General features: G+C 48.1%; 1 protein-coding gene across 3 annotated transcripts in view; it reads left to right on the plus strand.

Moving 5' to 3' along the window:
* The first annotated feature begins 1,145 nt into the window (after window positions 1-1,145).
* TP53BP2 (tumor protein p53 binding protein 2) overlaps window positions 1,146-16,377 on the plus strand; it is a 49,671-nt gene continuing 34,439 nt past the window's right edge. For 2 of the 3 annotated variants that reach the window (XM_075267218.1, XM_075267220.1), the window contains exons 1-3: window positions 1,146-1,268; window positions 5,007-5,132; window positions 15,214-15,361. In XM_075267218.1, the coding sequence (XP_075123319.1) occupies window positions 5,106-5,132; window positions 15,214-15,361 (175 nt within the window). In that variant the 5' untranslated portion in view covers window positions 1,146-1,268; window positions 5,007-5,105. Of the gene's footprint in view, window positions 1,269-1,383; window positions 1,516-5,006; window positions 5,133-15,213; window positions 15,362-16,377 lie in introns of those variants that run through there. The other variant, XM_075267219.1, reaches the window with a different exon arrangement.

Below are 16,377 nucleotides of genomic sequence, written 5' to 3' on the forward strand. Positions count from 1 at the left end.
GTCGGTCACAACTAGGAATAGCTTTAAGAAAGGCTATTCTTCTCCTACCTTTAGATGTCTTCTCCGCGCCACCGTTCCGTAGAAATCCCAGTTTTCGTTGGTATGCAAATGAGTTCTCTCGCAGCACTGGGGGCGTCCCCAATGCTGCGAGAGAACTCTCCAGCACCTCCTCCATCTTCTTCAGGAACGGCCTCTTCAGGCATCTTTTTCCAGCTCTGGTGGTCAAACTTCTAGGTCTCGGCCAGAGCCGACTGCGCATGCCCGCGACCACAAGAAAAATGGCTTACACAGTAAGTAAGCGGCCATTTTCTTGTGGCCTGAGGGCATGTGCAGTCGGCTCTGCCCGAGGCCTAGAAGTAAGCGGCCATATTTCTTGTGGCCGTGGGATTGCGCAGTTGGCTCTGCCCGAGGCCTAGAAGTAAGCGGCCATTTTCTTGTGGCCTGTAGGCATGTGCAGTCGGCTCTGTCCGAGGCCTAGAAGTAAGCGGCCATTTTCTTGTGGCCTGTAGGCATGTGCAGTCGGCTCTGTCCGAGGCCTAGAAGTAAGCGGCCATTTTTCTTGTGGCCGTGGGCATGCGCAGTTGGCTCTGCCCGAGGCCTAGAAGTTTGACCACCAGCGCCGGAAAAAGATGCCTGAAGAGGCCGTTCCTGAAGAAGATGGAGGCAGCGCTGGAGAGTTCTCTCGTAGCATTGGGGACGCACCCAGTGCTGTTTGAGTGTTGAGGACCGCCCCCAGTGCTGCGGGAGAACTAATTTGCATACTGACGAGAACCAGGATTTCTACAGAACGGCGGCGCAGAGAAGACATCTAAAGGTAGGAGAAGAATAGCCTTTCTTAAGGCTATTCCTATGTGTGACTGACAAAAGAACTCGATTTTAATGGCAGAATCCCTTTAATAATTCTGGAAATGTAATAAATTCCCCCAATATTTATCCAATGACAATTTTATTCACATAAAGCAGGAAATATTGAGGTGAAATAATCGGCAGGTGAGCGGCCTCACACTAGAGGGCGCTCTGAGCAGAGGACACAGTTAGGACCGCAGCCTCTCCATGACCACAGGATGCCTCGGCTGATACCATGACAACTCATGTTGTGCCCCGGGAAGGGGCGGCGGCCATTTTAACTTCTCCCAACTACTACAAACAAGTCGTCAGCGCCTCCTAGTAACTTGTCTATCGCCCACCACGACGTCTCTATCGCCGCAAGTCGCCGACATCACAGCGAGGTGGACAGGTAGCCGGAGAGGCGTGTCATGTGACAGAAGGTAACTAGGAGTGACGTCGTGCAGGGGGCGTGGCTATGCGTCAAGGCCGCCGCTGAGGGGGAGGAGGAGGGGTCGGGCGGTGCAGTATCGGCCTCTCGCGCAGCGGACAGGCGCCTCCCTCCACCGCAGGACAAAGCTGGGGATCCCGGGAGAGGGGCAGGCTAGTGGTGAGGACAGGGCGGAAGGGCAGGATCCTGGAGAGGCCCTGGAGAACTGGCAGCAGCGGCGGCGGCGGCGGCGGCAACAGGTGGGTCATGGACAAATCCTTGAAAGGGACACAGCTGGGTATGGGGTGGGGACTGCTCACTGTACTATTGGGGAGGAGGGGGGGGACTGCTCACTGTACTATTGGGGAGGAGGGGGGGGACTGCTCACTGTACTATTGGGGAGGAGGGGGGGGGACTGCTCACTGTACTATTGGGGAGGAGGGGGGGGGACTGCTCACTGTACTATTGGGGAGGAGGGGGGGACTGCTCACTGTACTATTGGGGAGGAGGGGGGGGGACTGCTCACTGTACTATTGGGGAGGAGGGGGGGGGACTGCTCACTGTACTATTGTGGAGGAGGGGGGGACTGCTCACTGTACTATTGGGGAGGAGGGGGGGGACTGCTCACTGTACTATTGGGGAGGAGGGGGGGACTGCTCACTGTACTATTGGGGAGGAGGGGGGGACTGCTCACTGTACTATTGGGGAGGAGGGGGGGGGACTGCTCACTGTACTATTGTGGAGGAGGGGGGGGACTGCTCACTGTACTATTGGGGAGGAGGGGGGGGACTGCTCACTGTACTATTGGGGAGGAGGGGGGGGACTGCTCACTGTACTATTGGGGAGGAGGGGGGGGACTGCTCACTGTACTATTGGGGAGGAGGGGGGGACTGCTCACTGTACTATTGGGGAGGAGGGGGGGGACTGCTCACTGTACTATTGGGGAGGAGGGGGGGGACTGCTCACTGTACTATTGGGGAGGAGGGGGGGGACTGCTCACTGTACTATTGGGGGGGGGGACTGCTCACTGTACTATTGGGGGGGGCAGCTCCTAGTTGGGGGCATTAGCACTGGGGGAAGGGCAGCCTGTAGGTAGGAGCTGGTACATGTCCTATATAACCCATACAATACACATATGTTACATGTATGTGAGGGGGTCGGTGTCACCGGGATCCTGGCGTGTGAATCTGACCATAGACATGACCAGAACATGTGTGATCGGGGATAATTCTCACCAGCACAGATCTATTCCACTGCCTGCCCCTTTAAGAGCCAGCTCCACACTGTCAGATATCATATAAGGGGTTAAATGACCCCTTTAAATGAATACATCTATATAAAGCATCATCAGTGTGTATAAACTACCTCCTGCCACTTTATCCTAGACCTCTGCTTGCTGCCAGTGACTGGGAACGTTCTGGGTGACATCCGCACTGGTTTGTTACAGTTGGATCCAGTTCAGACAATCCTGTGATACATCCAGACTGATACATTAAGCAAACAGTCAGGACGGGGTAGAGGTTTGTACCTCCGCGGTGTAGGGCCGGGTTCACACACAGGAATTTGGAAGGTATTTGAGGTTTTCTTCTAATTCCTATGAAAATACCGACCGTGCGAAAACCGCGGCAGGACGCCTATTACTTCCAGCCTTATGTCGCTGCCTCTGACTGTTTTTTGTTGCTGCTTTTGGGACAAAATTGTCTAACGGATGCAATTGTAACAGACCCTCAGCAGTTACTATAGAGGTTAGGACTAGGGCGAGTTTGGCAGTGACGGAACTGGCTTTATTGCAAGTGGCGATTGACACATATCCAAAGCTGATGGATTTTTGGCAACCGCCATGTCGTGGCAACAAGTGCGCACTCTTCTATTACTTGTACTGCTGGACACACAAAAATACGCAAAAGTCACCAACTAGTCCAAAGTTTATAGAACTTGCAGGATTTTTCATTACTACAGTGCAGGTTGTAGTCAGGCCTGTGCGGGGGAGGGGTGCTAGTATCTGATATAGATCAGACATGGGGAGGCTGGAGCTAGATCTGTCCTCGCTGCAGGATTGTTTCAGTGTGTGGATAAGTAAGAAATCAAAACTTGGCAAACATGTAGTGTTGGTCTAATTGTCACGGGTATAATACCGTCCTTATTGGGACTGCCCAGTGAGCAGGACGTGACCGCGGTATTGTTATTGCTGGTGCATATGGCGGGGCATGGTGGCGTCGGTGCCTTACTAAGGTAAGATTGAGCTGCAGTTCTGGTGCTTTGTTCCAGTTGATAGGATTACTGTGCAGCAGAGCAGTATAAAGTGTCTGTGATGTTTACTAATAGGAACTCAGGGCAGCATATGGCGGCACAGGAGTCTGGATGGGTCTGTATTATGGACACATGGGGACCCCGGGTGGCAGTGTTTTGAGGGGAGATGACCCCTACAGGAAATCTAGTGGAGTCCAATGTTATGTGCTGTATCCCCTACCCTCTGGGTCATGTGTACAGAATTACACCTTACTTGCATGGCGATTTCCTTAATGATTCCAGCGCTGCTGAAAAAACTTCTAAAACTGCTGTTTGTAGATAGTGATTTCCCATAGGAGCAATTGTAGGAACATTGCAGACAAAGTGCACATGACAAGTGTGATGTGGTCTCATACTGGACAGTAGGCGCACATTCACACAGCTCTATGGCTGCTCATAGACTACTATAGGCCTGTAATGTGTTTAGTAAATCCATTTACATAGAAATGGACACAAAAACATACTGTACTGTACTCTCGTGTCCAAAGAAAATGGACACAGACTGACCCATTTTTGGGTAAATGGGACACCATCCGCTTGGGTCCAATAGTGTTGTATTCATTTTTTGCATTAGGGTTTTCCTGACCAAAATAGATTTTTTTTTTTTATAATGGAACCTGTGCGCAGGATCGGTCATCAGTATGTGATCTATGGGGGGTCTGACGCCCAGACCCCACACAGATCAGATGTTGCAGCAGATTCTGGGCGCTGGAAGCTGCTAGTAGATGGGTAGTGCATGCATCACTGTTACTTCACAGGTAATAGGCGCAGTAGACCCATCCACTGCACTTCACTGCTTCCGGGGAGCTGCAGCACCGCTCCTATTACTTGAGTTGATGCTGCACTTTCTGGCCCCCCCGTTAGCATTTGATGCAGCAGCTGATCTGTGCAGGGTCCTCAATGAAAAAAACACCTGGATGGCTGTGATCATTGTATCTGGTTTCGTGTTCATTAAACGGATCTGTTAAATGGATGTTAAAAAGCTCATGATGTGACTGCAGCTTTGTAGAAGTTCTGCTCTGCAGTGCATCCTGCAGGCTCCATATGGCGGCACACTGGGTCCCCTGTATACGTGTAGAGGACTTTGTATCGCTCGTGCAGCTATCGCCTGATTCTAGACATGTTGACATCCATCTGCCTGGTCCAGATCTTCCACTCGGGGAGAGCCAGGACACCGCCATACATATTAGATGGTCCCAGCAAAATCTTGAGATTTGGCTGTCTGTATACTGTGTGTGCCCAGCCTTAAAAATTACTGCTGCAAATATATGGACAGGCTGACTCCACAGTAATGCATCCTTTTACCAGGACCCTTGATGTGTCCCCATGGAGCACTTTCATTTTAGTGAGTGTCCCTAACTTTATAGCCTCATTGTCCCTATGGGAGGGGGTGACGTGTTATCTCTGGGTAATGACCTGTATGACAGACCCTTGTACTGATTCCTCTGCTTTTCCTCCACAGGTCTCAGCTTCATCTCCAAACATTTCTCTGCATCTTATGCGAGCGACGCCGTCCCCATCATTAGTTCTCTGTAGCTGACGTTGCCTCCGGCTTCTATAAATGCGGTACGGAGCCAAAATGATGCCGGTGAGTACATGGAACAGTGGGAACTTGGGGAGGGGAGGGGGAGGTGTGCTGCCTGCTTGTGGATATGACCGCAAAAAAGATGTGATCTCTAGTATACATGAGGGGGGTGGTCACATTACTGTAATACATGGCAATGCAGAGTCTGGTTTACATGGGGTAGGGGGATTGTCCCAATCCCCTTGTGTGTCACTATAGCCATGGTGCACCGCTATAAGACCTGTATACTGTGCATTATGATGATCTCATTACTCTAATACATGGTAATGCAGAGTCTAGCTAATTGAGGGGGGTCCCAATGAATAGCCCGATTTCTCCCCCCACCACCACACGATACACCCCTGTGAGACCTGTATACTATATATTATATATTACATCAGGTAATGCAGAGTCTGGCTAATGGAGGGGGGGTCCCAACGATCAGGCCTTCTCTGTGACGTCCTATGGTACATGGCACACCCCTATAAGACCTATATACTGTATATTACGATGATGTTGATGGTTCTCTATTTAGTTGCCTCTGAGCTGTGCAGGTTCCTTTCAATAGTCAGTATCAGGTGAGACCCTCCCCCCCTCCTTCTCCCCTCACCAGGTTGCTGTGTAGGTGTATTGTCTTGTATATGGTTGCAGGTTTTGTAATGTAAATGAGTGTGTGTGGGGGGGGGGACACAGCCCTGGGGGGGGGGGGACACAGCCCTGTGCACACGCTCAGGCTTCTGTCCATTGTTATACCTGTGTAGCATCATATTGCTTTGGTGACCACCAGTGACATTGTGGTCGTCATAGGGGGGTCACCCTGCCATATATATATCAACAAGAAGCGTTGGAAAAGTGTTAATATGAGGGTGCAAATATCCTGAAAATTGGGGAACCCCTATTGCCAGCTCATTGTTTGACTGGCAGGGTTCAGCCATATTTAATAGATATGTTATGGGTAGGTGGTCTCTACACCTATGGCAAGAGACATCATCTTTTTGCAATCTCCAAGGCCAGGTAAGATAGTTGGTTCCTGTAAGAACAGTCTGAACTCTGAAGGCTTGTTGAAGTCTTATATCCTCTGTGCTGCTGTGGACCTCTCAATCCCAGCATGCTGAACCCCCTCGGTTCCTCTGATGGCGCTGTTTATTACTTTGGCATCTGCAGGCTCAGACCTCCGTTTCTCGGAGGTTCAGGAATTTTTTCCAGATGTACCTGTATATAAACAGGAGAAGAGATCTCTATAAATCCATCATTGTGCGGGTGCGGCCGAGGTTACCAGCAGGTTACTGCCATGTCTGCACCTCTGGGGGAGGCTTCAAGTACGGTCTGTGTGGGGAGGGCCTGGATCATGTACATGGCTCTGCTTGTATCCTGTAGATCTGTCTGATGTCATGGCTGCACAATATCACTATACCCTTAGGATGATATGTGATCAGTAGGGGGCTGACGCCCGGGACCTATATGATGTTTGCAGAGGTTCTCACTAGTGCTTTACTCTGTTCCCTTCTTCATCAGTCATACAGTGTAGCAGCATCTCAGTCCCATCCAAGTGAATGCAATACCAAGCGCAGGCACTATATAATGTACAGCGCTGTGCTTGGTATTAGTAAAGGTTCGGCAATACACCTGAACCATATGGCCTCTTTGAACGACTAATCTGTGACAGTCCTGGGTGTTGGATCCGACTGATGACTATGGAAGTTCTGGAAACCATCTATGGTCTTAAGGTCTCCAGCTGTCATGTAAGGGATCAGCCTCGCTGTTCGCCGCCATCCAACATCATCCCACCAAAGTAAATGTAGTGTTTTGCACTGGTGGCTACTTTCTTTCTTTTCTTTTTTTTCTTTGGTCACAAATTAGGATACATTTACATTTTTTGATTTTTGAAGGCAACATGAGAAGCAAAAATGGAAGAAAATTTTTTTTAAATGCCCTCCATCCTTTTCTCCCTTTATGAACCACATTAGCGCTAAGTTTCCTCTGCTGACACTTGACCTTTCCCGACTTTCCTTGCAAAATCAGCTGTATAGGTCAGCACCACTAGATCGATCAGCTACGCCGCCCCCATATAGACGCATTGCGAAAGGCTCGTCTCCCCAGGGCTCCCTATTTTGACATTTTCTGACCGTTTTTGACCTTTTTCCAGTACATTTTGGTTGCGATTTATATAGTGACTTCCTAGAAGTACAAAGGTTTGTTGTGTTCGATTGTAGTACAAAGCTTTCCATTGTCTGTGCTGCCCAGTGAGTGTCAGCATTTTCTGCTCTGCTGCTCTTTGTCAGCGCGCGCTTAGCTCTGCTGTGCCTCGCTGTTTGTACGGTTATTGCACCTTCAGCTTCTTGCCAAGATGTTTTTGAAAAATGTGCGAGGTTGTCAGAGAGTGAAGTTCACTCGCACAGCAATGAAAGCTTACACATAGGGACATTCAGGTCCAGCGTGGATTTATCTTGTGTGACCAAGATCTCCAACCTGTGACTATTCAGCTGGTGCAAAACTACAACTCCCAGCATTCCCAGACACACACAGACACCTAAAAAGGAGTTCATTATTGTCTAATGAAAAGTTCTGCAAGTTTCTGATATTGTTTCAATCTTCTGTCCCTGTGAGATCTCTGCTTGCTGTCAGTGAATAAGTCTTGTTTACGTTCAGAGGCTGACCCCCCCACACCCCTCCCCCCATAGAGTCAGTGATCCAGGAACACTTTTTAGGTTTCTCCCCCCTCAATGGCTGGATCATTGAGGGGGGAGGAAACACCCCCCCCACACACACAGACACACACACTCCCCTCCTCTGCCTTTCAATTGATGTACAGGCCTTTGCTGTGTTTCCTTTTGATAATTGGTTAATTGTTCATATGAGCGTTTTAAGCCACTTTACATAATGAGCTGAAGCCACCATTGTATTCTATGGCAGTGTAGTAATACTTCATGTGCCATTGTCTCCTGATCTCACAGGATAGACTCGAATATAATGGGGACAAAACAGCACCTGAAACTCCCATCCTCCATTTGATGCATTACAACTCCAGCCATAAGATTAGGATTGAGGAAATTGTTCCTTTATTGTCTGTAAACAGAGACAAGTCCTCATTAATCCTTTTAACATAACTTCTCTTGTACTCCAGAGCTGCGCTCACTATTCTGCTGGTACAGTCACTGTGTACATACATTACATTACTTATCCTGTACTGATCCTGAGTTACATCCTGTATTATACTCCCGAGCTGCGCTCACTATTCTGCTGGTACAGTCACTGTGTACATACATTACATTACTTATCCTGTATTATACTCCAGAGCTGCGCTCACTATTCTGCTGGTTCAGTCACTGTGTGCATACATTACATTACTTATCCTGTATTATACTCCAGAGCTGCACTCACTATTCTGCTGGTGCAGTCACTGTGTGCATACATTACATTACTTATCCTGTATTATACTCCAGAGCTGCGCTCACTATTCTGCTGGTGCAGTCACTGTGTGCATACATTACATTACTTATCCTGTATTATACTCCAGAGCTGCGCTCACTATTCTGCTGGTGCAGTCACTGTGTGCATACATTACATTACTTATCCTGTATTATACTCCAGAGCTGCGCTCACTATTCTGCTGGTGCAGTCGCTGTGTACATACATTACATTACTTATCCTGTACTGATCCTGAGTTACATCCTGTATTATACTCCAGAGCTGCGCTCACTATTCTGCAGAGCTGAGATTTTCCAGATATCTGGTATCTAGTAGGATGTTCCGCTCTGTTGCCTGTGATGTGTACTACGCCATGCTTCTCTTTTGTGTAACACTCAGTTTATTGTATAATCTTCCACTAGTCCTTCCTCTTAGTTACTGTATACTGCTCTCTTGAGCACTGTATACTCCTCTGCCCTGATCTTCCATATTCTAGCACTACCCAGCTGTGTCCTGCGGTATCTATACACTGTGTAATATATACACAAGAGATCCTGCACAGCCTCTTATCTATAAGGAGGGGATGGTCAGGACACTTGTGTTGTGGGTTTTGGGATCGCTGTGTACACAACAACTAATAGGACAGTGACTACTTGTGACCTCTGAGGACTGGTGCAGGCACATCAGGGGCCATCTCCAGATCCATCTTCTTATCTTGGGCAGATAAGAGCAGGATGGGTTGGTGTGTACTATAAACCTGAGGAGGGGGTGCAGTTCTTGCAAGCCTGGCTCAGATGGGGGATGGGGATAGAAGTGTGACATACTGCAGATTCACATCCCACCCACTGAGATCCTCCATAGGAGCTCCTGATCTGCTCCTGCACATATAGGGTTGTGTTCCTGGAGTTGTCGTCATCATCATGGAAAGTTTTGCCACTTCTAATATACCTTGTGCTATTGAGTTCTTCACCAGGATCTCTGCTTGCTGTCAGTGAATGGGATGTCCTTGTTTATATTCACAGACGGAGACTTGTATCCAGAGGTTTGTGCAATTCTGTCCAGCCTAGACAATCTTTTGTAAGGCTCTGTCCACACTTAAACTGTTGCTGTTTCTATTACATTTGAAGGCAGGAATAGCACAGCATGTAAACCTGCCCTTTATGATCTGTATTATATGTCAATGGGGTGGTTTTGGAACCTGCATACACTGTCTTACGTTGCGATCCAATCGGCTACCTTGCAATGTTTCCCTTAGGCTGCAGGACCTGCACATACATGGTCATGTGACCTTACTTGTGCAGGTCCAGTTGTTCCTAGAATGTATAGGTTCTTACTGGGCGTGGGTCCAATCCATGGCAGGTTGTGCCTACTACTAAGTCACAGGAGGTCATGTGGACACAGGGGGTGGAGCCTAAACATTCTAGGATCCCATGCAGGTCCCTTTACACTTAGGAGGTCCTCCACACGTGTGCATTCAAGGACAACTGGAGTGTTTACTAAAAACCTCAACATCGCCAGAACTGGGAACAAACTGTCCATATTATAATGTGCTGCTGGTTATATCCCAGCAGGGGGAGGGGATGGATGAACCTTTTCGATTTTTTTTTTTACACTGATCCCTTCTAGGAGTCGGACTGTTGCTGTGTGTTCTCACCGGTGAGGCTGTGGGATCATCTCCATGTTTTATGGCTTCTCCTGGTGTGAACTCTGCGCCCCTCGCTCAGTTTTCTTTGTGCATTGTCGGCCTTTGACCTAGTTGGGCTTGCAGGAGGCTGAATCATTCCTGGGGGGACGGCTTATGTCCATATACTTGGGGGTTGGTAACTGGTTACAGGACGGCATTGAGTTGTTGCTGTCTGAGCACTGTAAGTACAACCATCTTAGTTGTCACCCAACTTAGTAAACCCGGGGTATATGTTATAATACAGAGGCATTTGCTCCTCACAGCTGAGGGTTTGCTAAAGTTCTTTACAACGCTGCCAGAAAAGCCTCATGGGTAGAATCACTTCGCTGGATGTTGTTCCTGCAGCTGCAGTTACTTTCCCCTCGTCCTCGCCAACTCCATTGTCTTCTAATGTAAACGCTATGTTTTTTTTCCTTTTGTACAATTAAAAGGAAAACCTGTCATGTCTTCTGGAGCAACGTAAACAATTCGCACTTATGAGCTGTGTATTGATCCCTAGTATGGAGGCCTAACATGATCCCCCGCACAGACCTTATCTCCTTGTGTTATAGAGGACTCCGCAGCCGCTGTAACCAGAGAGCCGCCTTTTTGTTGGATTGTCAGCTCCTCCAGCATCTTCTCCATTACCCCTATCTGTATTATTTACCCGGGACTTCTCTTCTGATCACTTTGCATATTTGCAGGTCATATGGTCTTAGGATCAGGTTACTCCATCTCGCAGGTAGTGGCTTCATATGCACTAAATGGCCCAGCTATTAGTCTACTGTGTATATAATACATTTTATGCGCAGTTTTCGCTGAGGTCGGCCATTTGATATGTTTGCCCTGCTACGTTGTTTAGGGGTTAGGTTGGTTTCATCTATGTTGCCTGCAGACAAAAAAGTATCTGTCTAGGGTAATATATTAAATAAGGGAGGGAGGAGGGGGGATGTGGCTGCAGGTTTTCTGCATGCTGTGAGAGGGGAGGAGGAGACAAAACAGAAGCCCTGTAAGCCAATTGAAAGTGAGCAGAACCCAGCACCCTCGTTGTGGCATATTGTCAAAAATGGCAATGGAGGCCGCGATTTATAAGAGAAGGTGATCCAGGTGACCCTATCCTGTCTATCTGCAGGGCTTGGATATATGCTGCGTCCTGGTGACACTCCCTTTAAGATTACACCTGTAATAGCCCATTCACATGAAGGAGCATGGTTATGTAACCATTGAACATGACATTACTGGCCTATGAAGCAGAAGATGCGCTTACCTGAGCAGCTGATCTGCGGGGACCTGGATGTCAGACCCTGCTGATCAGATATTTGTGACCTATGATACGGATAAATCATATCATCCTTGTAAACCCCCCTTAAAAATGGCACATATTGTGATTGCCACCGTGCCCATCAGACGCCATCTCATGCACCTAATCCTGCTGTGGTGCTGGGGGTGGTGTGAACAGGGATTAGAAAGTGTGAGTTAATCTAATCCCGCTGTGTTCTCCTCCTGCACAGAACTATTCCTGGAATGTGACACGTAGATAAGACTGTAGAGCGCTGTGTACACTGTGTTACTGTGACCTGCCGCTTATCCACCCAGAACTGGATGTACAGTCCGTGCGGGACCTGCAGAATACCTGCACACTTACTGTCATCCAAACTCTTGCAACTGCCCCTTTAAACAGAAGCCTTAAAGGGATATTCCCATAACATAAAGTGATTGTGTTTATCACTAGGGTGTGCTATCACTTTATGATCGGAGGGGTCTGACCCAGACTTGTGATGCCCCCGTACATTGTAGTGGTCCCCGCCATTCACTATAGCGGGTGCAAAGTTAGCTGGAGCCTCAGGGGACTCAGTGGCTTCTCTACAACATAAGAGGGCACCGGTATTCTATATAGCACATGGTAATTGGCGGCCCTGTTACATATTTTGCATTAGGGCCCTGGATTCTCAATTTCCACCTCTGGCTGGAGTCGTTCTGCAGTTCCCTGCACAGCCAGGTGGCCAGGGGGCAGGTCTGCAGGGAAAAACTGAAGGGGACTCTCCAGGGCTGGCGGTTATAGTTTATGCCAAAAATCTGTGGTGAGTCATATAGCAATATCTTATCTACGCCGGTTCATGACTCTCATAGATTGTCATTTTGTTGCTCGGGCAGTGCCTGACTTCTTAGGGACTCGGCGCCTCTTGATATTTCAGGCATTCCTTGTGCCAGTCATCGAATTTACTAATACTGGGGTACAAAATACCCATCTTAATAAATGTCCCCATTGTTTTGGTTGCTATCAAGGTCTCTTCTTGCTGTCAATAGATGAGAACTACTGTAGACTGGATACAACTGCAGCAAACCCTCAGCTGTGAGAAGTATTAGATCAGGACAGGTTTTCAGCCGGGAGAAATCTAAATCTTCACATTCACTGACCGTAAGCAGAGATCTTGAGAGTGTTTCATATTAAAGGGATCCTATCATTAAAACACAATTTTTTTTGTGACTAACACGTAGGAATAGCCTTAAGAAAGGCTATTCATTTCAATCTTTCGTTGTCCGCGCCGCTGTTTGGTAGAAATCCCGGATTTCGTCAATATGCAAATGAGTTCTCGTGCAGCGCTGGGGGCATCCCCAATGCTGCGAGAGAACTCTCCAGCGCCGCCTCCATCTTTTTCAGGAACGTCCTCTTCACGCGTCTTCGTCACGCTGTTCCAGAAGAAGATGGAGGAGGCGCTGGAGAGTTCTCTCGCAGCATTGGGTACGCCCCCAGTGCTGCAAGAGAACTCATTTGCATACCGATGAAAACCAGGATTTCTACTGAACGGCGGTGCAGAGAAGACATCTAAAGGTAGGAGACGAATAGTCTTTCTTAAGGCTATTCCGACGTGTTAGTCACAAAAAAATTGTGTTTTAATGATAGGATCCCTTTAAATGGCTGCTTCCCCTGATGATAATCTCCTGGTATATTGGGTGCCCAGCAGCTACACCCCTTAGGTTCTTGAGGAGTTACGGAGGTGGACAACCCCTTTAACTTAGTGCAGATGTGATATTACATGTTCACGTCTGTGCCCCTAGTCATGTTTTTATAGAGGGGGCATATCCTCTCCCTTTTGGCCGTTCTGTAGTACCCCGAATATTCTGCATTGTTGTGCTATCTTCCGGATGAGGTTCCTTCCTCGTCTCCCGAGCCCTGATCCTGATAGTGTGACCGGTGCCCAGGAAACAGAAAGAACCAGTTATTGGAGGAGGATCCCGGCGGCCGTGTGACTAATGCCGACCTCGCTGTTTGCCTGCTGACTAGTTACATCATGGATACAATGTGCTACTTAGTATGTGAGTCACCCCGGGGGCTGTGTAATGTATCATCCAGCGTGTTACTGTATCTGTACAGTATTCGCACAATGTACTTCTGATCTGGGCTCAAGGAATACTATGGAGTTGAGGTCACTGCCGTGCACCCAACAATAAGTGTCACAGGTGGCGCCGCTGAGCCCCTTGCCTCTAACCACTGCTCACCTATGCTTTATGAGCGAATCCAAAGTGTGGGTGCCCGGGCAGAGTTCCTTGTATTGGTGGTTTTTTGTTTTTATTTTTTTTTTGATCCCGTTATGATTTACTCTATGGTGCCCAAATAATACATACTTTAATGTAAAGGGTTAAGTAATGAGAAAACAAGGTAAGTGGCAGATCCCTAAGACTGTCCCTGTTATCTCAGGACGTGTCCCCTAGGGGCTGGGCCATCCGGGTATTCTTCATTGGTGCTGGGCTAAGGAGACTGAATCCTGGACTCTTGGTGCCAATATACTAACCAAGCTGCCATCTTGACCAGCACTCGATATCTTTTTTATCACAAGATCCGGATGGCGAAGGGTTTATCCATCGGGTTTTGTCCTCTCCATCCCCTGCTCTGCGCTCTTACCCGTCCCTGTCCATTGACTATGTGAGTTTCACCTCCGTCTGACATTTCGCTGTAATATTTGCTGCGCAGCGATCTCCGCCTTCTATTTTGCAGAGTTTTCACCTCTTAGATTTTGCTGATTTGTGCAAAGGAAAATCTGCAGTGGATGCTGCGTCCGGACTCCTAGTCAGACATATTGTAGGTGGCAGACATGTCGTCATATGGTGTGGCGCAAAACCGGAGGTCCGAGAGGTCACCGCCATTCAGACCCCCTCAGCTGCAGGCTAAGCTTTAGGTCGTAGGGTGTATGCTACCCATGGGTGGGAGAAAAGCCTACTCTTTGGGGTCCAACAGGTCACCCTGATATTCTAGTATTAACTCCTTCATTACCAAAGGCAACCAGGAATTCTGCCATGAAGAAGCTTTCTCGACTCTGCACCTTTTCTATGACTGGATACAGTATAGGTCATCAGTATCAAAAACTCCTTTAATACCTCCGCTAGACTTTCAGGAAAGCTACCATTAACCCCTCCACTGTCCCAGATCACCATTTAAGGTTAGGGGAGCCCCTTATAGGCTCCTTACATAGCATACAGAATATTTTGGTCTGATACCATTGCGTCCACACGTCACAGTTACTGCACATCCGGGTGTCATCCTGCTGTCGTGTTTTCACGTGAATTATGTGCGATGACTCTATCTGTTTGCTTACACCGTTCCAGTGAAAAGCTAATATTTCCATATGGCCGAGAGCTGCGTAACTGTTTATCCTGTAACTAGAAAAAATACAGAACAGAGTATCCTACATATCTCAGTCTATTGTGGTGGGCGGGGGAGGGGGCAGTATGAATTTTTCTAGTTGCCCAGTAACAAAAACATCCATAACCAGCCATAGGAAATAATCCAAAAAGTTGGGCACCAGAAGCCGTTTTCTTGGTCACCTTATTTCCATTCTCTCCTGCCATCTCGCCCTATAACGCTGAAGAAGGGTGCAGGGGGCTGTAGGGTGGACCCCATTCAGTCCGCAGCCATCTTATGCCCATCTCTAGTATTGTGCTAGGCTGGGCTGCGGCCTATAACCCAGTGTTTCCAGATTTGCAGACTATCTCTGACTTCCATTGTCACTTACCTGAGTTTTTTTTTTTTCCTAGATGTTTCTCACGGTTTATCTGAGTAACAATGAGCAGCATTTCAGTGAGGTGCCGGTCACTCCTGACACCACCTGTAGAGACGTCGTGGAGCTGTGCAAGGAGCCTGGTGAGACGGAGTGCCACCTGTCTGAAGTATGGCGGGGCAACGGTACGTATCATCTGTACTGCTGGCCAAATAGCCACAGATATAGGTCATTAAGACCATGGGTGTGACTCGAAATCTTATGAGAAGTGTGGCTATAGATGGGCAGAGATCTCGCAGACACACTTGGAAGTTGGTAGAATTTAGCCTTCATTTCATAAATCGGACAACGTGCCCATGAATTGCCACGCACAGGCACGTCACAGCCGCACAGTCCTCTGCATCTCTGCGAGTATAGTATTCAGAGACAGGAGTCTGAGATTATACGTAAACCTCCTGGCACCAGGTATTTACTTCTACACTACCCTAGGCCACATTGGCGGTGTTATATAGCTTTGCCCCAGTTGCAGAGATATTAATGCCATCAGTTTCAGCATCATCACAGCGTCCTTGGTGGGTGGTGAACACCCCACCACCCTCGACTGTACAAGGCTATTGAAGTGAACCTTGTATGTGCTGACCCCACCACTGCTCTATTCTGATCAGTGGAAGTCTGGGCAGTCTGATCTCCCCCACCCCTTAAGGATAGGAGATAACTTATTAAGATGGTAATATCCTTTTAAGGTGGACTTATTGCTCCCTCCCTTTTCACTTTTATTTCTGATCAGATGGTGAATGGGCCGTGGATTCTGTATCTGTATAGGCCACAAAATTGGCTGCACGGATACTGAACCCCTACTCTGTCTCCTCTCTTTATTTGGTTGCGTCTTCTAGTCCCGATACTAATGTAATGTGATTCATATAGGATGAAGTAAACCTGTTCTATCCTTGGCCGGACCTCCTCTTCTTACCCCTCCCCAGTGAAATAACCTGCCGTCTTGGCGGAGCAGGGTGTGCATGTTTATGGGGCGCTCTCGGGAGTTGTGCAGATTTGTGACATTGCCTGTTGACAGCTTTCTGGCTCCTGTCATTGTCATTTGATTAAATCGTTTAGTCACCTGCTCCGTATACTCTATAAATATATCTGCGGTGTAGCTGTGCCGTGGCGATTGTAACATCCATGATGATTGTGAAATACTGCT

This window comes from Leptodactylus fuscus, chromosome 3, assembly GCF_031893055.1.
Source record: "Leptodactylus fuscus isolate aLepFus1 chromosome 3, aLepFus1.hap2, whole genome shotgun sequence".
Lineage (NCBI taxonomy): Eukaryota > Metazoa > Chordata > Amphibia > Anura > Leptodactylidae > Leptodactylus > Leptodactylus fuscus.